The sequence below is a fragment of the Electrona antarctica genome (genome assembly GCF_951216825.1).
Source record: "Electrona antarctica genome assembly, chromosome: 1".
In the NCBI taxonomy this organism is placed as follows: domain Eukaryota; kingdom Metazoa; phylum Chordata; class Actinopteri; order Myctophiformes; family Myctophidae; genus Electrona; species Electrona antarctica.
Window position 1 is genome coordinate 25,284,970 of NC_136806.1, and position 27,791 is coordinate 25,312,760.

The 27,791-nt window shown below is 42.4% G+C and overlaps 2 protein-coding genes across 3 annotated transcripts in view; one reads left to right on the forward strand and one right to left on the reverse strand.

Annotated features, from left to right (window-relative positions):
- The first annotated feature begins 3,152 nt into the window (after positions 1–3,152).
- The window catches only part of dock2 (dedicator of cytokinesis 2), a 178,585-nt gene continuing 153,946 nt past the window's right edge, over positions 3,153–27,791 (forward strand). The window contains exons 1-9 of one of the 2 annotated variants that reach the window (XM_079502580.1): positions 3,153–3,198; positions 4,486–4,525; positions 22,597–22,680; positions 22,998–23,038; positions 24,027–24,082; positions 24,747–24,843; positions 25,761–25,909; positions 27,154–27,289; positions 27,647–27,791. The exon at positions 27,647–27,791 is cut by the window's right edge and continues 13 nt beyond it. In XM_079502580.1, the coding sequence (XP_079358706.1) occupies positions 24,775–24,843; positions 25,761–25,909; positions 27,154–27,289; positions 27,647–27,791 (499 nt within the window). In that variant the 5' untranslated portion in view covers positions 3,153–3,198; positions 4,486–4,525; positions 22,597–22,680; ... (1 more) ...; positions 24,027–24,082; positions 24,747–24,774. Of the gene's footprint in view, positions 3,199–4,485; positions 4,526–19,644; positions 19,755–22,596; positions 22,681–22,997; positions 23,039–24,026; positions 24,083–24,746; positions 24,844–25,760; positions 25,910–27,153; positions 27,290–27,646 lie in introns of those variants that run through there. The other variant, XM_079502579.1, reaches the window with a different exon arrangement.
- hrh2a (histamine receptor H2a) lies at positions 4,255–6,739 on the reverse strand (the record flags this gene model as incomplete). The annotated part of the gene is made up of 4 exons (XM_079502601.1): positions 4,255–4,267; positions 4,607–4,752; positions 4,937–5,108; positions 5,737–6,739. 3 exons carry the CDS (start codon positions 6,737–6,739, stop codon positions 4,743–4,745), a joined length of 1,185 nt encoding a protein of 394 aa, XP_079358727.1. The 3' UTR covers positions 4,255–4,267; positions 4,607–4,742.

Consider the following 27,791-nt stretch of genomic DNA (forward strand, 5'->3'; position numbering starts at 1 on the left):
AGTGACTAACATCATAAAGGACACCACCCACCCCTCTCAAAGCCTGATCACTCTTCTAGGGAAATGATACAGGAGCATCAGTGCCAGGGCGGAAAGAATGCGGAACGGTTTCTTTCCATAGGCAATCAGACTTTTGAACTCCAATCTCCCTATACTAGATATTATGAACCCATATGAACTTGGGAGGTATACATTCCTATGCATTAGATGAGATGAAACTCTATAGATCAATTTCATTCAGTTTTATACTGTATTTAATCTTGTTTTGCTTGTTTTTTTTTTACATGAAATCTTCTAGTTTTTAGGATTTATTTATTTCGCTTGATAAGAGTATTTTCTGCGCTATTTATTTTATAATTTTATGAATTTCTGCAGTCTTTAACTAGGAGAAACACAATTTTGTTTCTTTCCGAAACTGTTTGCAAGTTGCAGATGGAAAACAAATTAATCTTAATCTTATATTTTCAATGAGCTTGTAGATCTGCTATTTGCAAATAGCTGATGTAAAGTGGTAAAACTTTGCCTAGTCGTGTGCTTTGGGGATATGTGACTTACATTCATTAGAATTCCTAAATTCTGAGGGCAGTATTCCATGTTTTGGTCTCCGCCTTCCGGACCCTCCAATCAGTGATGATATAGCAGAACCAGAAGGCATAAGTGAGTCTAACCTGCTACCTTACAGTTACAAATTACAATGCAACCATTATGGTCCAATTCCAAATAAAATAAACTGTGGTAGCCTGGTGGTGGTAGTCGAAAGGACTATTTCCTCCAGCGGAGGGACTCTGCCTCTGCCTGGTAACCACCTGAGGCGGCGCAATACACACACGTGAGTCGTGACACGTTGGCTCTGGTAGCCTACTAAATCTGAGGACCACCATGAGAACTCGCGCCACTTTTAAAAACACAACTGTTTGAAATGAATGCAACCTGGAGACCAGCAAGGAGGAAAGGACCAGTGGTTTCTGCGCCAAGAGGTGAGTTTATTTTGTATAGTAAAGTAATACTAACATAGTTAACCTCTTTGGCTTAGCTAGCCTAGCCTACGTATTATTTTCGTTGTCCTGCACAGACAGAGCCATCTAGTCTGGGGGGTTGGGCCAGGTGGCGAGTCACGTAGCCTAATTTGCGCAGCAAAGTCTAGCGGCTATCGCAGTCTAGGTCATAAATGTAAATGTACAGTATCATATTAGCCATATTTGTCTTGATAAAGGGGTTTTTATTACAATAATTATGATGCGGGCCTGCCTTAAGTGCGTTCAAAACTCGGGAACGAGAGAAGCTCTCTCTCTCGCTCTCTCTCTCTCTCTCTGTGTGAGTGTGTGTGCACGCGTGTATACGTGTTGGATGTGACCTTGCCCAATAATACACCAAGGGTAATAATAATTATGCTTGGTAGCATATGCAGTATGGCATAGGCTACTGTAACATGTGTAGAAATGTCATTGTTTTGATATTCTGTACTTTACCCTACAGTTACAAAAATGATTTGTGGATGCAGCTGTATAAGTATAGGATATTGTGGTTCTGTCAAAATGAGCCTAATTGTCTCCACCAGGCCGAAGGCATGGGGAGAGAGTATGTTTTGCACTCCGTCCGTGTGTGTGTGTGTCCGTCCGTGTGTCCGTGTGTCCGTGTGTCCTTCCGTCCGTCCGTTACCAGCTAATCTCCGGCACCGTTAACCCGGTCGATGCCAAACTTTGCACACACACTCCCTGGATGCCAACGATTAACCTCTGCCCTGCATTTTCCAGAACGGCCTGTTATAGCGCCACCATGAGGCAGCTTTTCACATTGTTTACCTAAAACTGCACCGATCTGCGTGAAACGTTGCATGCACACTCCCTAGAGGCCAAGCACAAACCTTTCGCCTGCATTTTCCGCATCTGCCTTTTATAGCGCCACCAGGAGGCCGACTTTTGTAAAACAAATGTTTTGATATTACTCCTCCAGATTCTGTCCAAAAATCTCACAAATCGTTACACAGTATCTCTATGGTCATGTGCTCAAGTCGGATCTGTCCGATATTTCATATTCCATCCTAATTGGCTATAATTGGCTTTCACAGTTTGCAAGATTGCCCCGTTTTGAACAAAAGCCTCAAATCATGAACGCAGCATGCAATTTACGTGAAATCTTTCACACATTTTCTTACTAGGCTGAGGAATATATCCCACCCTTTTCACATTGGCCTGTTATAGCGCCACCAACAGGTTGATTTTTGCAAAACACATTTTTGGAACAAAATGCCTCAAGTCATCCAATTGCCATCAAAGGCAAACATGTTTATATTACTCCTAAACATTTTGCCAAACATCTCACACAGTCCTATCCTCCTGGTGGAGACCTGTGCCCAGAAGGGCACTTTTTCTAGTTAATTTCTGTTTACATGCTTCCCCTGAAACAGATCATCTCCTGGACCATATGGACTTGAAATGACAAGGTATTGAAAAGACACACTCCGTCCACACCCGCTGGTTATAAACACATTTGAGTCTTGAAAGTATCAAATACATCCAGTTTCTCTACAGTAAACTCTGAAGTTCACCTACATTTGGCTGGCATCCAAAATAAAATGCTGAAGCGTTTACTTATTTCTAAAATCTATTCATAGGTTGTGGTGTGTTGCTCAGGCTGAGGCACATACAAAAGACTCTCTCGTTGTCAAGGAGGTAGTGGTGGCCATTTGGGGAACTTCTGAAAGGTAAGGAAATGCTCCAGTCCAGCTTATTTATTGCTTTATGGTAGCATTTTCTAATGGTTCAAGTTTTTAATTGAAAATTATTGTTCTAGATTTGTGTTAATATACTGTAGGCTACAGGTGTTGGTGAGTTTCATATATTGGCATTATATATGTGATCACTGCCCACAGCACTCCTGTGAGACACAGACTGAGTAGAAAGATAATTACATAATTACATTAGTGAGGACCAATTATATGAAGATGAAAAGTGGTCCTTTAACAATCTGATGACTCCCTGACAACTTTAAAGCCATGTGTACGGGCCATTAACAAGTGAAACTGGTATTGTTTGATGATGGAACAAAAACATTGAGCAGATAAAATTGGAACAGAAACACAAATTTATGCTAATAAATTATCTTTATTAAATTATCTTCATATCACACAGACTGGAAGAACAATAAGAACATCTGCAGCATCCTATTGCAGACTTTGAAGGACATGAGCCTCCTCAGGTAGATCTGTCAGGGTAATGTCATGATAAAATGCCACAGATTACACTTTCAGTATGTAATTGGAATAACCTTTGCTTAAGTAAAACACATTTTTCAATCTCCCTTAAAGGGACACTTCACCCTTTTTGCAAAAAAATATATGTTAATGACATTTAGAAGATTTAGAACACTTTCCTGGGGTCTTTAAGTGTGGAATATGTGGTTTTAGATATTTTCGATTTTAGCAGTGTCCATGATGTCATAGACACTGGGCTCACTTCCTTCCTGGACTACAATTCCCATAATGCTTTGGTGCACTCCTCCTTGTGGATAGGTGGAGGGCTGTCTTACTGAGACAACATGTAGTCCAAGGACTGTCTAAAGAGGACGAGACGCGAAGACCGTACGGGCGACGCCATGTTGCTTATGGTGCTCCATGGAAGGAAAGAAACATGCGCAATGGGTTGTATGCAGCCAACACTTCCGTGTTCAGCTTCCTTGGTCTCAACTGCGCATGTTTCTTTCCTTCCATGGAGCACCATAAGCAACATGGCGTCTTCGTGTCTCGTCCTCTTTAGACAGTCCTTGATGTAGTCCAGGAAGGAAGTGAGACCAGTGTCTGTGACATCATGGACACTGCTAAAATCTAAAATATCTAAAACCACATATTCCACACTTAAAGACCCCAGGAAAGTGTTCTAAATCTTCTAAATGTCATTAACATATATTTTTTTGCAAAAAGGGTGAAGTGTCCCTTTAAGTTTATCTTGTCCAGGTTGCAATTACAATTGCACCCACTGGGGTGCACTCTCAGTCAGTATCACAAGACTGACTATAGCTCCTAAAATAGGTCAGCTCATGAAGAATTCTGTTTAAAGTTTCAGCAGATTAACATTAGGTCTGTGCAAATGCAATGTCTTTAGTTTCAGGGCTAAGGTCCATGCCTTGCATAATGGGCAATCCTTCATTCACTCCATGTTGGATAGATAGAGGTGTACTGGATATGTACAGTTCGTTCTTTTTTATGCTGATGTGTAGTTGGAGTCCTGCTCCACTCATGTATTTCATTGCATTATGGATGACATCATTGCTGAGTGACACAGAAGAGACAGAGAGAGGATTAAAACATCTCTTCATTAGCATTTAGAATCTGAAATATAGTGCAGGATATATCACAATGTCTGATCAAATAAATAAGAACTCAACAGGACAACTAACTGCTGTAGGAGTGAAATATATGTTTGTAACAATTGTGTGTGTTGAAAGCAGACATAAACCTAAATTATGTCAAACACTGGTTGTCAACAGGTGACCTGGGGAAACTCAGGGATACAGGCGAGATGCAGGGGTGAGTGGTGTGTGTGGTGGGATGCCCTCATTTATTATGCATGTTTATTAGATTATTCATTATAGGTGTTTATTACATTACCTGATAAAATACGAGATGGTCTACCTAATTGGGGGCTGCTGTAGATCTCTGTTTGTCTGGATAACTGTCTGTCAGTGTGACCAGGGAGCATTCAGGGCTCTGTAAGGTACACGGCATAGCCACCTCACCAGCAGACTCAACATGATCTGCTCTTACAAACAAGAATGACAGGAATGAGAAGGATAACATACACATACACGGTATATAACTGTGTGTGTGCGTGTGTGTGTGTGTGTGTGTGTGTGTGTGTGTGTGTGTGTGTGTGTGTGTGTGTGTGTGTGTGTGTGTCAGAGAGAGCTGAGAGAGAACAGGTGGTCCTTGTGAATTTACCCTTCATTGCCATTGACATCTGTGCCAGTGGTGCCATTTGAAAGCTGGACAGTGGGCGGGCTTATAGTGCTGTTTATCTGGTGTAGCATAAAGTCTTCCTCTACAAGGCCTGCCCTACAGGAGGTGGGTGTGTGGCCACACAGCAATGTCACTTCTGTCAGCTGGTGACCGGCTGAGACACAAATAAGAAAGACATTCAAAGTTTAATTCTTAAAACTTAATATAAGTTTGCTAGTTCTACATGATATATTCTGCTCATCGGGATCCAAAAGGTTATTTGAGATTATTATTATTCTCCTTTTGGATGAAACTTAACTGATATTGGGCAAAATGTGCGGATTTGCACTATTGACCTGTTTCGCAGAAGACTTTTGACAGGACAGGTAAACGCACCTGAACTTTAATAATGTATGTGTTCTATTTACATAAGTGTGCCAGTATGCACATCCACAATTAAGTTACATTTACATTTTACATTAATTTGTTTACCCGTCAAAATATCTGCTGTGAGAAGGGTCTGCTGCCATTCACTGTTAACTGTAAACCCTCCTACATACAGTATTATTTATGCTGCATTCACATGGAATCAGGCAAGCGGTAGACGGCAAACGGAAAAACCTGCTGGACGGCACGGAACGGTAAACATTTTAACATTGATGCCGTCTGTCGTTACCGTCACTGGTTTTGGCTGCCGGGCTGCCGTGCCGTCCTGTTCCGTTTACTGTCCTGCTCCCGTCCACTAAAATGAAGTCCGGTTTGCCGTCTACCGCTTGCCTGATTCCATGTGAAGGCAGCATTACCTGTGTTTGCCACTGGAGACGGCGGCCGGCTCCTTCCCCCATTGTGGCTAGGGCATCGACATCTGAGCAGGTACGCATAGGCCATCCTGAAGTCCCTGTTGAGTGCTGCATAGAGAATGGGGTTGAGGGCTGAGTTGGCGTAACCCAGCCACAACACCACATTATACTCTATGCCTGGTGACGAATCCTCCATCACCCCCGTCACTGTGAAGTGGATGAAATAGGGCAGCCAGCACACCACAAATGCCCCGATCACTGCTGCCAATGTTACTGTAGCTTTATGCTCCCTCAGGGCCACCGCTGTGATCGTAGAAACGATCGTGGTCGTGGTGATCGTGCTGCATCTGCGGTTGAAGTTGGCAGTGGTGCTGATGCGCCTGTGATTGAGAATGCGCTTAGCCTGCGCCCGTGCGATGCGAAGAATGCGGTGGTAGGTCCAGCACATAGCCACCAGAGGTAGGTAGAAGGTGAGGATGGAGTCGGTGATGACGTACGGCCTGTTTAGTTCAAATCGGCACTCCCTCGTTTTGTTCGTGTAGTTGTAGTTCTGAACCGTGCCATCCGGGGTGTTCCATCCCAGGTGGATGGGCAAGAAAGAAACCCCTAAAGACACCGTCCACACGCACACCATTACCACAGCAACTCGCCGCGGCAGCACCAGGGAGTTGTACCTGAGCGGCATGGTCACGGCCATGTAGCGGTCCACACTGATGGCCAGTAGGGTGAGGATGGACGCGGTGCACAGCATGACGTCCAGGGAGATGTAGAGGTTGCAGAAGACGGGGCCGAGTGGCCAGTCCTCTCTGAGCAGCATGAGGGCGGAGAAGGGCAGGACCAGCATGCCCAGCAGCAGGTCTGTGACCGCCAGAGACACGATGAAGCAGTTGGTGAGGCAGCGCAGGCGTCGCGAGGCACAGACGGCCAAACACACCAACACGTTACCGCTGATGGTCAGAAGAATCAGGAGGGACAGGGATATCCCCAGTAGCACCTTAAAAAGCATTGTTGACTGCAGTCACTGTGACATTGTCTTTGGTGCTTCCCTTGAACAAGTAGCTATAATATAAATATATATATCTATATATATAGATATATATAAAATGTATACCAGGAAGTGTTTTCAGCTAGCTCTGTTGATGCAAATCCTTCTGAGATCAGTTCTCAGTGATTCTGTTTCCTGACCTCATACAGGATAACAGTAAACTTTCATGACTGGTTTCATTGAGGACGTCTTGAAAGGATTTGGTTATGTGATGTGTCTGCAAATGCTGCTACAAAGGCATGCTCATGTAGCATATCACAATAGCATTTGGTTGTTGAAGTATCTGTTGTGGTAGTTTGTGGGATTGCTGAATGTGGAGCTGATTCACAGTAGGCCATCCTTTCCATCATCTGGCTTCAACACCATCTTCTATGGATGTGGCGTCACCTAGTGGACAAAGGGGGTAACAACATACAATAGGTCAATTGAAATGACAGTAGCTACAGTAGCTTTTGTGTTTGTTTATTTAGACACAGGACATTGAGGGCAGGCAGGGCGAAACAAGGAACACAAGACTATTTGGAATGGAATCAGGGACATTGTGGCTGTTGATTACCTGTTTGCTTTCATTCTAAACTTTGTCTTTGTTGATTTTGACCACTTTCTATAATATTTAGCCACAAGTTAACTACAAACTAACAATTGGGTAATAGAATGAAGTAGCTAATATGAAAATCATTAAAGGGGATAGGCATTACTATTCTGTGTATGTGTATATTTGTTGTGTATTTAAAATTACATTTGGCTTGTATTGTACAATGGCTCATGATGCAGTATGCCATGACAGGTTTTTTGACAGATGTATTTGTCTTTTTAATTAATTGCACTTAATGTTAACACAGCCATTCGTGGTGAATGCAAAGCAGTCGTAATAGATTCTTTCACATCCATAACAGTGAGAGTTTTGGCTCCGAGAAGACAAGCTATCATTAGAGTGTGAGCTAATGGGGAATTCCAATCAAACTACAATAAAGCTATACACCAAGTTGGCAGATTATTTGTACAGCAGAGGACAAGACATGCAACTGTGCAGAGCACCAGCTGTAGCTTGGTTGTGTCGCTCTCCCACCGTATTAGACCATGTTGCTGAGACACATTCTGTGGTGTTGGACAAAATTAAACCGTTATGTTTCTTACTTTCTTGTAAACATGCACATAATGTTCAATTATACTCGTATGTAAAAGTCCTTTGTGGGATTCTTGTATGTACAGTTGTCATTGAGAAAATGCGGTCATAGAGAAAATGTTGTTGAAATGAACAAATTGTCAAAGCTCTGGCGCTAGCATCGCATTTCACTTAACAAATGGAGTAGATGTGACGAGTCTCCTATGGGCATTGTTGAGATTTTCTTAATGCTAGGGGGTTTTGAAACGATAGAAGATGACTTGTCCTCAGAGAACCTATTCATTAATGGCATGTGGGTACAGTAGGGCTGTTAATGTGTGCATGGTGGAATGAGGATTAGTGATAAGAGGTTGAAGTGTGGTCGTGCATGTTCACGTGCACTTGAATGTACAAGTGTGTGTGAGCCAGTATTTGCGTCAGTGAGCGGTGGGTATTGTTTGCTCGTCATATTTTTCCAACACTGTAATGGACAGTGGGACATTTGCCAGACATGGTTCATACTTAGCCACCCACTTATCACCTTAGAGAGGGAAAAAAATACATTACAGACAGATAGGGGGTTAGACAGAAAGGATAGACAGATAGAGGATTGGACAGTGTGTGTCTTTCTAGGAAGACAACAGATAAGGGGGGATGAGACAAGAGTGTGAACAGAATGCTTTTAGCAAACATAATTTCTCCCGAATGCAGATCACCGTCTCTAATCTTCAACTCGACAGATTTTCCACATTTTGCTCACCATGACACATTTCTGATGTAGGCCTTAGCCTACATTACAGGACCACTGCTTTGAAGTTCATCTAGAGCAAATAGTGCTATCACAGCCACTAACGTACGAAGCGAAGCCCTCCTACGCACCACGTCTCACTTTTCTTAACAACAACAAACGGACACACACACACACACACACACACACACACACACACACACACACACACACACACACACACACACACACACACACACACACACACACACACACACACACACACACACACACACACACACACAGTAAGGAAGTCGTTTGGGTTGAGGCCAAGAGTAGTCTGTTAGGACTAACCAGATATGGACATGTTTAACGGGTCGCCAGTAGCAATACCACAAAGAGAACCCTGGTTGACTTCCAGAGAGAGAGAGAGAGAGAGCACGTGCATGAGTGTTTGGCTGTGTTAATATGTGTACATGCACAAGCACAAGCTTGCCTTTACTGTAGGCCTAGTCGTGTCTACATGCATGATGTGTTCCTGTCCCAGTGTTGGTGTGTGAGAGTGTAATCATTATTCGTTTCCTGTGTTTATTTTTACATAAACATCATAAGCCGGTATTCTTGGTAAAACTCTATTAATCTTGGCCAGAGACTGGGAGGAAACATGCTTTTGGCCCTCTGATTATTCTTAATTGTGAGAATGAAACAAAATCCAGTAGATCTGCACTTTATCAGCACAAACCCACCCAGTGGGATTCATGCGGACAGAGAGTGAGAGTTTGTTGTATTAACGGGATGAGCTCTCGATTCCTAATCTTTTTTTTTAATTTTTACTAGTAGTCCTTTATTTGTAATGGACTTTAAGGAGTGTAATGGATTAGTGTTTGATTTCTCTGTTTACTATAGTATGTAAAAGCCTCAAAGCGTGTCAGCACAACTGAAGCCTGCTATGCTTAGAGTGGCAGTATATCTGTGCAGCAGTCAGACTATCAAATCACTGGTAGCGTGGATGGTTTTTAGTTTTTTGCATTCAATCCGAGGCCAAGTATACTGCTGACACACATACAAACATTTTGTTATTATTGTTATTATTATTATTTATTGCTGCAGTAACAACTGTTCTTCCTGGGGTCCATCCCAGGATATACATGTATGGCAACTATAATACCGGTACCTATCTATCTACATGTGTTTGCATATGCATGCACGCACAGGTACACACGCACACACACAAACACACACACACACACACACACACACACACACACACACACACACACACACACACACACACACACACACACACACACACACACACACACACACACACACACACACACACACACACACACAGGAAATGTAGGAAGTGATGAACCTTAATAACCATAGCAGGTCCCAGAAGACCTTTCTCCTAGACAGCTTCCTTTTACTTGCTGTCTGACTTTCAATGGCAGTAGAGTCTGCTAAATGGTCGGATGTGCTTCATGGTATTCCATCAAGCCCTTCTATAATTCACTAAATGGTCCTGTAAGAATAGGCCCAATTTGGGTAGTGTGCTACTGTGCTTTTACCTAGAGACAGTCTGAGCTCTGACATGAGTAATATAGTTATTTGCAGCTCCACTCTGAGTCTGACACACTTGACACACTCCATGTGCTCATTTTTTAGATGTCTTTGTTATGCATAATATGATTGTATCAGTCCAGCGGAACAGGAACTCATGTTTATTGATACAGAGCAGCCTAGTGTGTTTGAATATGTTGCTCCTAGAGGTGGACTCATTCTGGCCGACCGCACCTGTGGTAGAGAGACATTGTACAGAAGCACAGTATACTAGCATAGCAGTGGGCATGGTTTTCTGGAACCACTGAAAAATTGGCCATTCATTTTCCCCATAGAGATTTACACAAATATTTATATAAATTATTTTAAGCCTAGAATCAAGCCATCCAGGATCCTGGTATGGTGAGTTAGGGTTGGGGTAAAAAAAAAAAAAAAACCTTTGACTCTGAAAAAATGAAAAACGCTAAGACAAACGTGTTTCGGCGCGCAGGCCTTCGTCAGTGTCAGAATTACCTAGAATTGATTCTAGGCTTAGAATAATTGATATAAATCTTTTTGTAAATCTCTATGGGAAAAATTAATTGGAGAGTTTTCAGTGGGTCCATAAAACCACACCCATTGCTATGCTCTATTGGGAACCTAATATTTATATCACGTGACAGTGGCTCATGATCTTATTATTGTCTCCACCAAGGCCGAAGGCATGGGGAGAGAGTATGTTTTGTACTGCGTCCGTGTGTGTGTGCGTGCGTGTGTCCGTCCGTCCGTCTGTTACCAGCTAATCCCACATTTTGCACACACACTCCCTGGATGCCAACGATGAACCTGCCCCAAATTTTCCAGAACGGCCTGTTATAGTGCCACCAGAAGGCCGACTTTTGAAAAACAAACTTTTTGATATTACTCCTCCAGATTCTGTCCAAAAATCCCACAAATCGTTACACACTATCTCTATAGTCATGTGTTCAAGACAGATCTTTCCGATATTTCAGATTCCATCCTAATTGGCTAACATTGGCTTTCAAAGTTCGCAGGATTGGCCCGTTTTGAACAAAAAGCCTAAAATCATGTGCGTGCAATTTACATTAAATCTTTCACAGACTTTCCTACTAGGCTGAGGAATATATCCCACGCTTTTCACATTGGCCTGTTATCGCGCCACCAACAGGTGTATTTTTGCAAAACACATTTTTGGAACAAAATGCCTCAAATCATCCAATTGCCATCCAATCCATCCATCACATTGGCCTATTATAGCGCCACAACCTGACCTGCCCTGGTGGAGACCTGTGCCCCGAGGGGCACTTTTTCTAGTTTTAAATGTATCTAGCTGCTCTCACTTTCTTTTCTGTTTTCGCCAACTCTATTGCTTTCTATGTATGTGTGTGTGTGTGTGTGTGTGTGTGTGTGTGTGTGTGTGTGTGTGTGTGTGTGTGTGTGTGTGTGTGTGTGTGTGTGTGTGTGTGTGTGTGTGTGTGTGTGTGTGTGTGTCTGCGTGCGTGCGTGCGCGCGTGTGTGTGTGTGTGTGTGTGTGTGTGTGTGTGTGAGAGAGAGAAGCTATGAGAAAGGTTGCTGTTGTGCAAATGTGCATTTGACCATTGGAGATGAGCTTTAGATTCTCAACAAAGCGTGAAGAGAAAACACAGCTGGGCAGTCAGACAAGCTGACACAGACAGACAGACAGACAGACAGACAGGCTCCCAGGTACACAGAGACAGACAGGTACACAGACAGACAGACAGACAGACAGACAGACAGGCTCCCAGGTACACAGAGACAAATACAGTAGTGTTTCCCAAACAGTGGGTCAACTCAGGACCCATTTGTGATTTGTGGACACATTTTTATCGCTCTCTTTTATTGCTCTCTACATCCTGTCAATTGAGCGCATGCTGTGTGAGACTGATAAAGACATGGATACTATGCAGACATATCTTTGACACTCATTATTGTATTTGCTGTTTCTTAGATCTGTTTTTCCTGACCACCACAAATGCTAAGAATGATTTATAAATCATGTTAATTATTTTAGACGGTGATCATATCATATAGTTTTATTTATTTTCAAGTACAACATCCAATATATACTGTACCAGTAAGACCCCTTAAAGGCGAGAAGCGACCGAGACACTCTAACGGAATAATGTCACTTCATTATTAGCACTACAGCGGAGCGGACAGATGGTGAAATAGCTACCGAAGTCCTGATGTCACTCGCTCATCCACTCCCTGGTCCAGTGCCGTAAATTTGTACTCCAAAAACAACAAGAACATGAAGACAATACAAGACATGAAGGAATATAACACACACACACACACACACACACACACACACACACACACACACACACACACACACACACACACACACACACACACACACACACACACACACACACACACACACACACTTCTTACTCTGGGGAAGTTAGGAGACAGTGGGAAACTGACCTTTGGAGAGGAAGGCTAGAAGAAGAATTGTCCGACAGTCAATGGGCAGCAGCACTATGCCATACATGGTCGGATACAAATCAAGGTTGTTTTAAGGGTCAATTTAACTAATAACAAGTTAGCCTAAATCTATCCTTATATACTGTACACTATTCTTGTCCAGTAAAGCCCAACCAGTAGACCATGTACTGTAGGTGTAGGACTGTAGTCTTAGTCCTGCCCCTAACTTGTCAACAATTTATTTTGGTCTGAAATATTCAACACTTACTCAGAGATGTTTCAAACAGACATTACTCCCAATCCTATACTGTATGTGCTCTAATTGGAATTATATCGTAAACGTGTTCTACCTATGGCAAAGCAATAAAGCTATGTAAAAGAAACCCTCTTTGCTTGCTATTAGATATTTAGACTCATCCTCCTCTCGTGATATTCATTCAAATTGAGTGGAAAAGTGAGTTTAACGTTGTTTAATGCAATCAGATAGGACTTTTCTTTGGATGTATGGGCTGTCAAGGCCAGAAAGTAGTGTTTTGCCACTCAGTAGTCAGTAGTAGGCGTTCCCACATAACTTCCGGGTATGATGATGTCACGTGCATACCCTCTATTATAGTAATCATTGCTATAATGTTTTTCAATAATGGGTCTCCCCATCTCTGCAACCCTTTTAGAAAAAAGAAAATATGTCAGGATGCCAATTTCATCTAATCAGGAAAAATCAGACCCGTCTGAAGTGAGTGGTACTGTACTGTACTGTACTGTACTGTACTGTACTGTACTGTACTGTACTGTACTGTACTGTACTGTACTGTACTGTACTGAACAAGCCCACCTCCCTGGCCTGTCTGTGTCTGTGTGTTAGGCTATGCAACAGTGACACTTGGTGGTGAACAAATGCTATTTTCGTGCTCGGACACAGGGACACAGCGACACAGCCACACACATAGCTGTCTATAGGAGTGGTTGCACCACTCAAAAATAACTTATACAGGATAAACGAGTGAAATAGAAAGTGACGAAGCAAAACATTAGCAGACAAATTTGGAACCTAAGCTGATACATGGCTTTATTAAAGGGGAATACCACTCATTTTCAACATTTTATTATGTCATTAATATACCTTTGAGCTCTTGATGATGTCATCAAGATTTTTTTTATTATTTCCACACAACAGCTCAAAGGTATATTAATGACATAGTAAAATGTTGAAAATGAGTGGTATTCCCCTTTAACAGTTTAATGTTCAAAATAGCTACTATTGTACCTTTTGTTTGAGTGGTGTTCAACATAAGTACTAATCTTACTTCTACTTGAGTAACATGTGTCTGTTTGAGTGGAACATTCTAGTACTCTTTCCACTACACAGTACCATGCCACTCCTGTTTTATGTCAACATCGTAGTTTCCTCATAGAATGCCTCCGCTTAATGAACAACTAACTAATTATTATTAGACATGGAAATGCAGTGACATGTACGGTGGGTTAACCCATTCAGACCTGAGGCCGATTATACAAATGCCTTCTAAATCAGCAGTTCTCTAACGTTTTCGTGCCAAGGACCCCCGACATGATAAGTATTTGCCCCAGCCCCCCAACCCCCCCCCCCCCCCCCCCCCCCTCCAATTAAAATGTTTTGTGCCAGCCCCCTCACTTTGTCACTCACATTTGCCACTCGATTTGCCATTCACTTTATGCATGTGCATACCCTCTATAGTGTGGACCAAGTATATGATGATAGGTTGAAATTGGGTGAATAGAATAGAGTTATTGGTGGGTAGCAGTTGCTGTAGCAGTTATGTGTTGGTAAAATATGTAATGTAGATCCGATTTTATGAGCAACATGATGTAATGGTTACAATTTTGTCCTTTTAAAGGATAGTTTAAATGAGAGTTCAAAATTACTTTTTCTATCGATTACTCACCCCATAGAGACTCAAATTCATGGATATTGTTTGTTTTTGTCACATTCATAAACTAATAGTTTGACCAGCAGTGGTTCCCTATACTGCCTATAGAGACTGTGGGCTCCATTTTTGTCTCATCTTTCGAAAGCCACTATTTGGGGATTTAGGAGTGGGGAAAGGGTGTTCCCCCACTAAAGTTGGTATTTTGGTTACCTGTCTAAATCCCTTAAACACCTCCGTTACCCGTTATATTATGCATAGGTGTGGTTTGGGCGTTACAATAATTAAACGAATCAGAAGGTCCACGTGCCATTGCCTTTAAGGGATCCCTTATGCGTTGCCCGTTAGTGCTATATTGCTTCATAGCCTAAGCCCGCTGCTGCCTTGAAGTCTCACTTGCACTGTAACCCCCCCCCCCCCTCGTGCTATCCGACAGTCGAAAGCTGACCAAGCTGGCTTTAGATGCTTCCCTACAACTTGCGACCTGACGCGACAGTGTACCCACCACCCATTCAACAGCAGATTTTCGGCAACAGACACTTTTCAACACTTAGAGCTACTACTTAAAAAGTAGACGGGTAGACGGAATACAAATATCTAACTATATGGGCATAAAAGGAGCACAGACAGACAGATACAACGGGTACTTTGACAACGGGTACTAGTATTGGATAATTGCATTAATTGGGTGGGGCATGCATTCCCAACTTGCATCGTTCCCGAGTTGGCCCGGTGCCCAACGGGCACTGGTCTAGTATAGTTACAAATATTGATTGAGATTCCTAATGGTATTCCGTGTTCATTGAACACTGTACTGTCTAAATCCCTTAAACACCTCCGTTACCCGTTATATTATGCATAGGTGTGGTTTGGGCGTTACACTAATTAAACGAATCACCAGTCCACGTGCCATTGCCTTTAAGGGATCCCTTATGCGTTGCTATATTGCTTCATAGCCTAAGCCCGCTGCTGCCTTGAAGTCTCACTTGCACTGTAACCCCCCCCCCCCTCGTGCCGTTCTTTTTTTTTTTTCCACCAGCACAAAGCCAATAATGCTCGTCTTTTCATTGAATCACAACTTACATAGAACTTTCAAAGTTCTATGTAAACTAGGAAATTAGGGCTTTCATTTGGTATATAGATTGTGCGTGTAGGCCGTCTCTACGGAACGGTATGAAGTGAAAAGGAAAATTCGGAAAGTTCGGATTTAGACATCATTAAACCCCATTTGCTGCTATGGGGTGATGAACTGAATGAGCAAATGGAATCGCGCACGCCGCACGCCTGGCACAAATAACTTCTTTGACTATACAATTATATAAACACAATAGACACAAGGAAGTGGCAGGCACTCACTTCTGCTGATTATAGGAAAATTACAAAGAGATGCATAGGAGAATAAGGAGAGATGACGCAGCCTGCCCTGCACTCCGTGGACATCTCCATTGAGGTGCGGTGCGCGCCGCTCTTTACCAAACTAATTTGGCATACGGTTTACGGGTGCTTTCCCAAATGTGTTTGACCAAAATAGCAATTTAGGGGAAAGCGTGCCAACACGCCCATGACCACACCTCTAGGCACAAATACCGCTGTCGGCAAAAAAGATAGCGGGTGACGCGGGACGAAAATACCATTAAGGGACAGAGAAAGCTCCTATATTCGTAATTTTCGGGCCGCGGCTAAATTGCGGGCCGCGCTGCGGGTAAAGGCTGCGACAAAATTCCCTGTTTTCTCCACAGGGAACCACTGCTGGTCAGTGGTCATCAGTTAGATTTTGGGGGAACGATCCCTTTTAATGTGGGAAAGGTAATAGACCCATAACTATAGGCAGTATGTGGGAAAGGTATATGAATGATGTTGAATATTGGCCTGATGAATACCTGAAAGTGTTGAAATTTTAAAGTTCATTTTTTGTAGTTTAAAAACAGTGTACAGACAGATGTTTTATCCTCTTGATTCTCGCCTTGATGCCTTGATGTGCAGCACCTGGCCTAAATACATAAGCTGTGCACACAATCTTCTCTGTGGAAACAAACGTCCCATAACTTTATAGCCAGCGTGGGCGACAGGTATACGTCTCACAACTTTATAGCCAGCGTGGGCGACAGGTATACGTCTCACAACTTTATAGCCAGCATGCTTTGTGATTACGCCAGTCTATATGCACCTGTAATTTACCCATCTACGTAAGTTTGCATATGAGTACTGCACATACACACACACACACACACACACACACACACACACACACACACACACACACACACACACACACACACACACACACACACCCACCCACACACACACACACCAATCTAAGTTCCTCATTCACAGGACTGATTAAACGACCTCTTTGTCATTGTACATTATACAGTATACACATACCCACAGGTCACTATTGCTGCAGTGCTTAGTTAAACCGAGTCCAGTCCATGACCTACATTATGTTGTACAGTATGGAGTCCTCAAAGTACCTCTCTCTCTCTCTCTGTGTCTCTCTCTCTGTGTCTCTGTCTCTCCTCTCCTCTCCTCTAGAGGAGAGGAGAGGACTCTGAATAGTCTAAAAAGCAGAAATTTGCAATTTTAAAAGAAAGAAATCCTGTTTATATTCAAGAGAGATGCACTCTTGTTTAAATTGTGCTGTTAAAATCAGTTATACAGACCTCTAGAACGGTGGTAAACTTTATATTATTATTATTATAAATTAATTTCAACTGGGATGAACATGTTTTGCTATTTGAAAAAGAAACAAATTAAAATCATGTACAGTAGTAGTCACATGTTTCATATGTATATCTAGCATACTGTAAGAATATTGTATGAACTCACCTTTGTGCAGCTGTGCCGTAGCTATGAAGACTTGTCTGCTACTCCGCTCTGCTCCCTGAAACTACAGAGCCCACACACTCATTAAGTGTGTGTGTGTGTGTGTGTGTGTGTGTGTGTGTGTGTGTGTGTGTGTGTGTGTGTGTGTGTGTGTGTGTGTGTGTGTGTGTGTGTGTGTGTGTGTGTGTGTGTGTGTGTGTGTGTGTGTGTGTGTGTGTGTGTGTGTGTGTGTGTGTGTACGTACGATAGGAGGGAGCAACAGTGAGTCAGGCACACACCTCTCTCTCTCTCTCTGTTCCTCCCCACTGTACCCATACATCTATTTCTGCAAATATTATTCTCCCATATTTGGCCAACATCTCTAGTTTCTAATTGGTATTAACGATATGGTCATTTTGCACGGGCGAGAGAGGTGTCTGTCAACTCCATGACAACGCTCCTCTTCTTTCAGACAGGGTGCTCAGGGAGAGGCTGCTTGGGTGAATCTCTGGGAATTGGCACCAGATGGTCTTGAATGATGTCAATGGCCGATGGGTCAGACAAATTCTCAATCTATCTTTCTATTTCTGGCCGTCTGCCTTTTACTTTGCTTTGCTATCTATTTTTCATGTGCCTCTGGCTCCTGGGGCACTGGGGCAAGCATGCCTCTCTCCTTCCTCCCCAACGTCAATCCATCGTCTTGGCTTTATGCTGAGATCTATAACTCATTACCACTGCTCTGTCCTTGTCGTTTCATATCTCTCTTTTCCTGTCTGTCTTCGGCTGTATCTGAGCTTCTGTTTTTTTGTCTGTCCATTTCTCTGTTTGTGTCTACGCTTTTGTCATTTTCCTGCTTTGTTTCTTTCATTGATTCTTTCAGTCTTTGTTCTGTTCTTTCTTTCTTTCTTTCTTTCTTTCTTTCTTTCTTTCTTTCTTTCTTTCTTTCTTTCTTTCTTTCTTTCTTTCTTTCTTTCGCAACGCCCTCGTTTCTCCTTGTGAGTCACAAGACAAGGCTGCAGTTTTGTTCTTAATAGAACTGAGTGATAAGGTATCACTCTCTCTCCCCCTCTCTCTACCTCTCTCTCCCTCCCTCCCTCCCTCTCTCTCTTTCTCTCTGACGCACACACCTGTAGGCACACATCACATGCACTGTAAAATCGATCAATAATGTTTCCTTTCTCCCACTTTGACCTGTGTAAGGATTATGGAAAGCTGTGGTGTGTGTGTTTGTGTGTGTGCCTGTATGATTGTTTGTTCTATGTACCTCTGAAGTCCCCCGGATGACCTTTCTCCTCCGCACATTTACATAACGACAACCTTGTAAATGCAAAGTGAGGAGGGATGTTGAGGTGGTTGAGGTTGAATGTAATGTGTCAGTGGACATTTTACTTTAAATGTGATGTCTGTCATAGCTGAGACCATAGCTGTGTGTTCTTTGGCTTGGGATGCTTGTGGGCTCCAATGTTCCCATGCTAGGAGGTGCCAGGGCAGGAAAGGATCATTCTTCTTAGCTGGTATTATGTGGAATGCTGTTGGCAGTGGTATCTCAAATTCCATTAGCACTGCAGAAATATATTTTTTCTATGGGAATTCAAATTACATCCCTTCTTCTAGCTCGGCCCCTTGTTTAAGATCTGCCCTATCTTGATTAGATTAGACTGGGCAATTTAGAATGGCTGGATGATTAATACACATCTCTACCGCCCTCTTGAGGATTTGTGAGGTAATGACATCTATCTTCTTGGAACAAGGTGTTATGACCCTGGCCCTGTCATATGTGTCAATGACACACTACTAACACACTACTAACACACTACTAGTGTTGCACGTAGGTAACGAATTCTACCGATCCTCAGGGTGCAACAAAGAAGTGATGCAGTTTGTAACGGTTTTTATAAGAGACTTATAATAATAATAATTGCGACCGCAGATCCTTCCCCATCCATCCTTCCACTTCGATGTCTCTCTTTTGACTGATACCTGTCCATTCAAACTCTAGACGGGCCTGCCCCAAAGTTATTAGTGCAGCCGCGCCCGGCATCCGGAGAAAACTACAGTTCTCAACAGTCAGTGTTCACTGTTCAGTAGACAGAATTAGAGCTTACCAACCTCAACCAGTGAGTCTGCCTGTGCACTTTCAGCCAGGGCCTCCTCCACCCTGCCCTTCTCACCCACTTCCCCTTAGCAGCGTGAAGGGAGGAAGAGAGAGAAGAGACAAAAAGGAGAAGAGGAGGAGCTTGTTGTTTTCATGTTGTGAGAGAAAAAAAAACACACACAACAGCAGAAGTTAGAGACTAATCAGAAAGAGTTAGAAGGGGACAACATCAGAGAGGAACGAAGGAGTGGATGATTTCTGAGAGCGTGGATAGGTCCAAATGGCGCCTTGTTGGACCAAGTCAATTACAGAGCGGTATGGTGTAGGTAAGTACAGTAGGTTGCACTCTCCCACCATGTAAAATCCTGAGTGCTTGTTTAACTCGTTGAGATTGTACAAATGTAACCATCATGGATCCGGCTCCATTTGGTTACATTTGTACAGAGTACACTCAGTGTGTGTGTGTGTGTGAGTGTGTGTGTGTGTGTGTGTGTGTGTGTGTGTGTGTGTGTGTGTGTGTGTGTGTGTGTGTGTGTGTGTGTGTGTGTGTGTGTGTTTGTGCGTGTGCGTGTGCGTGTGCGAGAGAGAGAGAGCCATGAGACACATGAACCTACTGTATCAGTACTGCTCAGACAGAGCTAGGACTATCACTTCCTCCTTCACAGGATGTGGTCAGGTGCTGCCTAACTGACACATATCTTCAGTATGAACACCCCAGAAATGATAGGCTGACATGGTTATGTTCTGCATTTCTACCATGTGTCTAACAGGCAGCGATACACAGCCCGATTTATTGTGTTCAGATTATCAATCTCTGCCTTGAGAGGAAGTGGAGAATTGTGTATAAATGTAACTGCTCGACAGAGATAAATTGAGTATTGTAACTTCACTGCTTGGAATAATTGATTTTCACAGAACATACACTGTATGGCTGAATTATTTTGGAAGCAATTGACATTGCAATATGTTTGGTTTTTGCTATGTGTATTTCAATGTATAAAATGCAGGAATTACATATTTTCACCAGATCCATTTGGAAAGCGTTTATCTCTATAGCAATGATTTATAGGGTGAGTTTTGAGAACGACATTTGGCAGTTGTTCAATACAGGCAGTTGTTAACTCAACATCACACCTGAATGTGCATGCAAGACCAGTCATTAAAAAATCTGATCTTCCAGACCAATGTGACATGGCTGGATGAGTTTACCTTAGCACCTGGCATCATTTGCAGTGTCATTATTGCACCAGACATGTATTCCAATGTCAATGCTGAAATGATATATTGTGCAGCCCTAATACAGTACATTACGGGTCACGTAGAGGCTACAGTGTATGTGGTAAATTTGACACGGCAACTAATTATGTCTGAGTGTGTGTAAGATGAGAACCTTGGAGCCTAAGCATGTCTGATATCAGACATAACACAGACATGCTCATAACTATGCCCTCTAAAACACAATTCTCCTAGCGGAGGTTTGCTGACCTCATGGAGAAAGTGCAGAACACAGCACTGATACATTGTCTTGTTCTCATATTGGAAGATGGAACAACCATGAGAACATGTACAAAGATTATATTTAATATCCTGGTATTTGGCGTCGAGTTTGACAGTGGCCACTGGCCATGAGTGTAAAATTGCAGGAAAGCATCGATTGATATCAAATATTGTAGCAGGTTACACAGACTGTTACAAAGACGTGTCTTTTCGGTTAGAATTGACAACACAGGAAGTGGAGGGGGTGGAAGTTAGTGTGAGGATTTCGTTGTGCTTATTACGGTAACACTGCAGCAAGAATAAGGCCTGCTCAATAGATTAGAATTTAGAAATGACATATACAGTACATTACAACTTGTGAAAGTGTAAATTTAAGTCATTCACAAGATTCATCGTTTCCATATGCCATCCTTTCGATATCAATATATGTTTCTACAATTCTTCCCCGTGAAATAATTATGTTTAGTTAAATGTGTCTATGAAAGAGTGTTGATACTTGATTTTGTGTTAAAAGCTACACAAAATATATATATTGAACTTAATTTTAAGTGTTCATCACTGTGGCAAATTTCACATGTGGCAGTGAAATTAGTTTACCAAGCTTTTGCATTTCTCTCTGAACAGTGTAACTATTGAAGTTAAAAGATGCATTTTATGGTGAATTGATGTTCTTGTGACATAACCACCAGGCATAGACAACAGCAGGGTCCCTGCAATAACGTTTTTTATTGTCCAGTGTGATACAAAATCAAGCAAGCTATGCTGTTGTATAACGGAAACCAAAATGGTATCACTTCAGCAGAAACGGTTACAGATCTCTAGCGTTCTCTTCAGGCTATCCTCTGAATGCGGGTGTGGGAATGGCTAATTTATTCTGTGTGCTCGATGCACAACAAAACCTAGCACTGATGCCCAATTAGGCCTGGTGTGACTGTTAAATCGGCCATCACCCATCCCACAACATCTTTTTTTGCAATACCTATTGACAATATCAGATACGCACGTACACTGCCAACTTGCACGGTCAAGTGACCAGTTTTAATGAAGCAACGTTTCGGCCTGAGGAAGGTCTACAGTACACGACCGAAATGTTGCTTCAATAAAACATTTATCTTGACCGTGAACGTGCAAGGCTAGCAAATAGAATAGCCTGGAGGTCAGTCAAGCTGACTTCCAATGTAGAAACATTCAAGCATTTACCAAGGGCTTGGTTATTGGACAAGGTTCCAGAGTAGGAGCAGGGTTTTAGTAAGGATACAAATAATTGGGTAAATGTATGTTGTTGTGTCTAAAATAATGTTTATTTATTATACATTGTTCATGCCTGCCATGTATTTGTTGTGTTTATGAAGACTGCAATGGAGAAATAAGTCCTGAACTTTATTGTCTCATATCCTCGAGTGGTTTTAACATGTGTTATGACATTTCATGTTGTCTACTGCTCTTTGACTACGCACCTGCTTACTGTAGGTGTGTAGGCGTGCAGAAGTGCAATACATATCGGAAAGAAATGTTACAATGTCCAGTGTCCACTTTTTTTCCCAGATTGATTGTTATTATTGCTGTTTAGTAAACTGTGTTGTGGTGTCCTTAAACCCTTCCTCTCATGCTTGATCTGCAAGTAAAGTATTTGAGAATACATTTGATTTGGTTGTTTCCTCTGTCTTACAGTTAAATGGAATTTTAATGGAAATGGGGATAATGAGCTCTCTTTGGAGATCGGCGACACAGTCTACATCCAGGAAGTCTGCGATGGTGAGAAATGTGTGAAATATTACACACAGGTTAACTTACAGGTTAATTCAGTCATTCAGTCAACTGTGTCAATTCCAAGGACATGCATGATGATTAGACGATAGGCCACAGACAATTCAATACAATTATTATTTCTGTGACTACAGCAAACCCCATGTTGAGAATCAGTTCCATCTTTCATGGAATATATTTGACATGGAATGCATTCGGGAAAATGTATAGCTTTTTTATGGTGATGATAAATATTTTATGCTAAATACGACTGACTTTGTTCACTCTGTTAATGTGCTACTAAATTGCATGGTTCTGTCTTCCAGGATGGTACAAAGGCTACTTGGCCAGGAATAAGGCTCAGCAGGTAATGGTGCTGGACACACCCAGGACATTATTAACCTGGCATAGCCAGACTACTATCACTGCGTAGATATAACGCTAAAACGAATATCAAATATCTAATACTGAATCGAGCAACTTAAACACTACCTGGGTTGTTACATAAACCTGAGTAGACGATAAAATTTGTTTTTTTGGTGAAATATCTCTTTAATTTAAAAATATAAAAACCATTAAGAAGTAGTGAGAATAGCAGATCTACAAGCTCACAGTGTGTCACAGCCATAGAGTAATAAATGGATAGAGACCGAACCGGAGCGTTGGCCCCGTCCCCCCACTATTCATTTCAATAGAAGTTGCTCAGTGGCGTTTTGAAGCACCCGGAAGACTGCCGGAAGTACAATTATAACTCAATGGCTCGAGCGAGCGGAAGTTTAGCCTAGCCAGGTCCGGGCTTACGCACGTGACGTCATGTACGTCCGTCCACCTCCATGAAAGTGCTGCAATTCCACATTTCGCCAGTAGGTAGTGGCAGCTTCAACTTTGGATAGCCTTACTGGGGGCTTGGTCACAGCGCATCGCATAGCAACATGTGAGCTTATACAGGTAGAATGTCTATTTTCACAATTTGTATTTCTCTTTTGGGTCTCGACCTAAAAAGCTTAGGACGACTCTAGAGTGGCCACTATAATCTTGTGACTAGATTGACTTGCCAAAAAGAACTGATCTACAAGATAACATTGCGTTGTATCATGATGCATTGTTAGCTTGTAGATTTGTTATTTTCGGAAACCCTCAAATGATGTAGAATAAGTTAAGCTTAAGATGTCACATGGGTTTATAAAATACTAATCATAATGCTCTGTTATTCTGGACTGTAAGTACTTGAGGTATTGATTGTAGTGTGAGGTTCTGTTTTAAAGTCTAGGAGGTATGCTGCCATTGATACATTTTCCTCCTCGCTGGACTAAAACTGTCCACATGCATCACCATCTCTCCTGTTCTCTCCCTAGGGTGCTTTTCCGGTCAGTTTTGTCCACCTGAAGGAGGTCATCATTGAAAAACGAGGGTTAGTAGAACAAAGACCGTTGGACAGTCCTCAAATGTTCCATGTTATTCACTCTGTGTGTGTGTGTGTGTGTGTGTGTGTGTGTGTGTGTGTGTGTGTGTGTGTGTGTGTGTGTGTGTGTGTGTGTGTGTGTGTGTGTGTGTGTGTGTGTGTGTGTGTGTGTGTGTGTGTGTGTGTGTGTGTGTGTGTGTGTTTTATCTTGGGTATATGTGATGTGTGTGTGTGTTGTTGTTGTTGACAAAGACAGTAGAGAAGTGACCATTTTGGAAGTGGCATGTACATTTGACCACAGTCAGGAAGAGGCATTCCTTACCAAGGTGCTTAAGTACCAGCGTCTTAAGGATGCTATTATACAGCTTGGCTACAAATGTAAACTACTTGTGTTGATATATATTTGGAAGCCTCTGTAATGTCCATAAATCAGTCGTGAGGGGCCTGCAGATTGCAGGCATGTCCAAGCCGAGAGCTAAGGCATCAGCAAAATTCTGTTCAATGTCTGCAATAATTGGTAGTCGCCATATATGGAGAAGGCGATGCTTTCTGTACCCGTGATCTGTATCCTGAAGCACTTTTTTCCAAGTTTGCGCATTCACTATTGTTTGTGTTCAAGAATTTCTTGTTAAATGTGAATGCAAATAAAGATGTTAAATGTGTGTGTCCACAGTAATGAAGAGGTGGTCTTATCAGCAGAGATGCCCCTCGTGAAGGAAGTCACCACAACACTGAGAGAGTGGGGAAGCATCTGGAAACAGCTCTTTGTGGTAATAACTGTGTGTGTGTGTGTGTGTGTGTGTGTGTGTGTGTGTGTGTGTGTGTGTGTGTGTGTGTGTGTGTGTGTGTGTGTGTGTGTGTGTGTGTGTGTGTGTGTGTGTGTGTGTGTGTGTGTGTGTGTGTGTGTGTGTGTGTGTGTGTGTGTGTAAAATGCATGTAGTATAGTAGTATCTACTGATACTACTATACTGAAATGAATATATATGAAATGAATGCATGGTAGAGCATACTTATCTCTGTCATCAACAAAATAAGTTGCATGACCTTCCTACATCCACTTGTGTATTCAGAATCAACTTTATTATCACGTCCCAATCCAATCCAATCCACTTTATTTATAAAGCACATTTTACAACACCTGAAGCCAGACTGCTATTTATGATGTTATGGACACTGGGCCCAATGGTCTCCCAGGCCTCCTTAAAGAGGTGAGTGGGGGTAGCATCTGTGGGACAGGATGAGGTTTTGTGTTGAAAGACCAGTTCACTGAGTTTAGAAAATGACACAATGTCACAGGTTTACAAGTGTCAAACAGTGGGTGAAATTATTTTTTGTGCAAGCTCTAAACATTTTTTTGTTTGTTACTTCCATAAGAGAAAGGGAAGAAGGGGAAGAGAGATTAATAAATACTACTACCTCTACTACTACTACTACTACTACTACTACTACTACTAATAATACAATGATCTAACATGTTACACGTAGTACCAGATCGTATTTCAGATGTGTATGCATGCAAGTGTGTTTATGCAACTGTGTGTGTGTGTGTGTGTGTGTGTGTGTGTGTGTGTGTGTGTGTGTGTGTGTGTGTGTGTGTGTGTGTGTGTGTGTGTGTGTGTGTGTGTGTGTGTGTGTGCGTGTGCGTGCGTATGCGCGTGTGTGCGCGCGTGTGTGTGCATCTCATCAGGCCAACAGAGAACGGTGTCTGAAGCAGGTCCAGAGGTTGATGATAGAGTTGATGGAGTGGCGCTCACAGCTCCTGTCTGGTACTCTGCCCAGCGACGAGTTCAAGGAACTCAAGCAGAAGGTCACCTCGAAGATTGACTACGGCAACAAGTACAGACATTTCCCCCCACATTTATCAATTTATTCTGTCTGTCTTCTCCATTTGAGGTCCTACACTTCTGCATTGTGCCATGTTCTTCTTCTACAACTCTCTTCCTTTATTCCATTATCATCTCCTCTTTATCCTTCTCTCTTGTCTCCTCCAACCATTTCATTGTCAAAGTATTTGCATACTCATAAAAGGGTGCCATTTCTTCTTACGCCTTGGATGGCAATTGGATGATTTGAGGCATTTTTTCCCAAAAAATTGTATAACAGGCCAATGTGAAAATGGTGGGATATATTTCTCAGCCTAGTAGGAAAGTCTGTGAAAGATTTCACGTAAATTGCACGCTGCATGCATGATTTGAGGCATTTTGTTCCAAAAATGTGTTTTGCAAAAATCCACCTGTTGGTGGTGCTATAACAGGCCAATGTGAAAAGGGTGGGATATATTCCTCAGCCTAGTAGGAAAATCTGTGAAAGATTTCACGTAAATTTCACGCTGCGTTCATGATTTGAGGCTTTTTGTTCAAAACGGGCCAATCCTGCCAACTTTGAAAGCCAATGTTAGCCAATTAGGATGGAATATGAAATATCGGACAGATCCGGCTTGAACACATGACTATAGAGATAGTGTGTAACGATTTGCAGGATTTTTGGACAGAATCTGGAGGAGTAATATCAATTTTTTATCTTTTTGATGGCACTATAACAGGCCGTTCTGGACAATTGGTTCATCGTTGGCATCCAGGGAGTGTGTGTGCAAAATTTGGCATCGACCGGGTTAACGGTGCCGGAGATTAGCTGGTAACAGACGGACAGATGGACGGACACACACACGGACGGACGGACACACGGACGGAGTGCAAAACATACTCTCTCCCCATGCCTTCGGCCTGGTGGAGACAATAAATTGAATCTAAGATCTAAAAATCTAAACCATTTCCTCTTTTCTCGATCTCCTAACCTCTACTTTCTAACCTGATCTCTCTCTCTCAACTTAACCCCTATATACTTAGTTGACTTGGGCTCTACTCAGATTTCCCTTTACACCAAATCTCTTCGCGGAAATTAGCCGTTCTGCAAGCTCACAACGTGTCATGTTATGACGTGTTGTGAGCCTGTGGACCTGCTCTTTTCGCAGAATATTCTCCCTGGAATATGGACACTATGGTTCATATGGTTATCCCTGCCATGCTTCCTCTTTCCACACCAACACCACACCCCCCCTCCCCTTGTTAACCTCCTCCCAGGATCCTTCAGTTGGACCAGGTGGTCCGGGATGGTGACGGCAACATCCTGGAGCCTGAGAGAGCCAGTGTCATCAGCCTGTTCCGGGCCCACAAGGAGGCCACAACCAAGATCAACGAACGCATCAAAGAGGAACAGGTAGGAGAGGAGACTACAGGAGTGGTACCAGGGTTTATGATGTTGTCGGCATAGTTGCAGTAACTTGAGAGTTAATTATGTTTTATGTTGTGTATTCCCCACTAGAACAGACAAAGCCCCTTGACTAAAATGATATTCACGTTTTTAATAAAGCTTTTAGATATCTTACTACCTCAACAATTTATTATGACTACACAGTCATAATAGACTTTTATCAACCAGCCAGATATATATATCTTAAATAGAACAAACTCCAGTTATGGCTGGTAACCTGGCAAATGATCTGGTAGTTTATCACACCAGCCATGTCCGGTGTTATAACATTATATACTAATGGTATTTCCTTTGTCTTCACAGTCCAATGTTCAGACAGACCACTCTGGGATCTCTGCGAGGATCCAGTCCTCTCCCACCCACAGCCTCTATGTCTTTGTCAGGAACTTTGTGTGTCGCATCGGAGAGGACTCGGAGCTCTTCATGTCCCTCTATGACCCCAACAAAC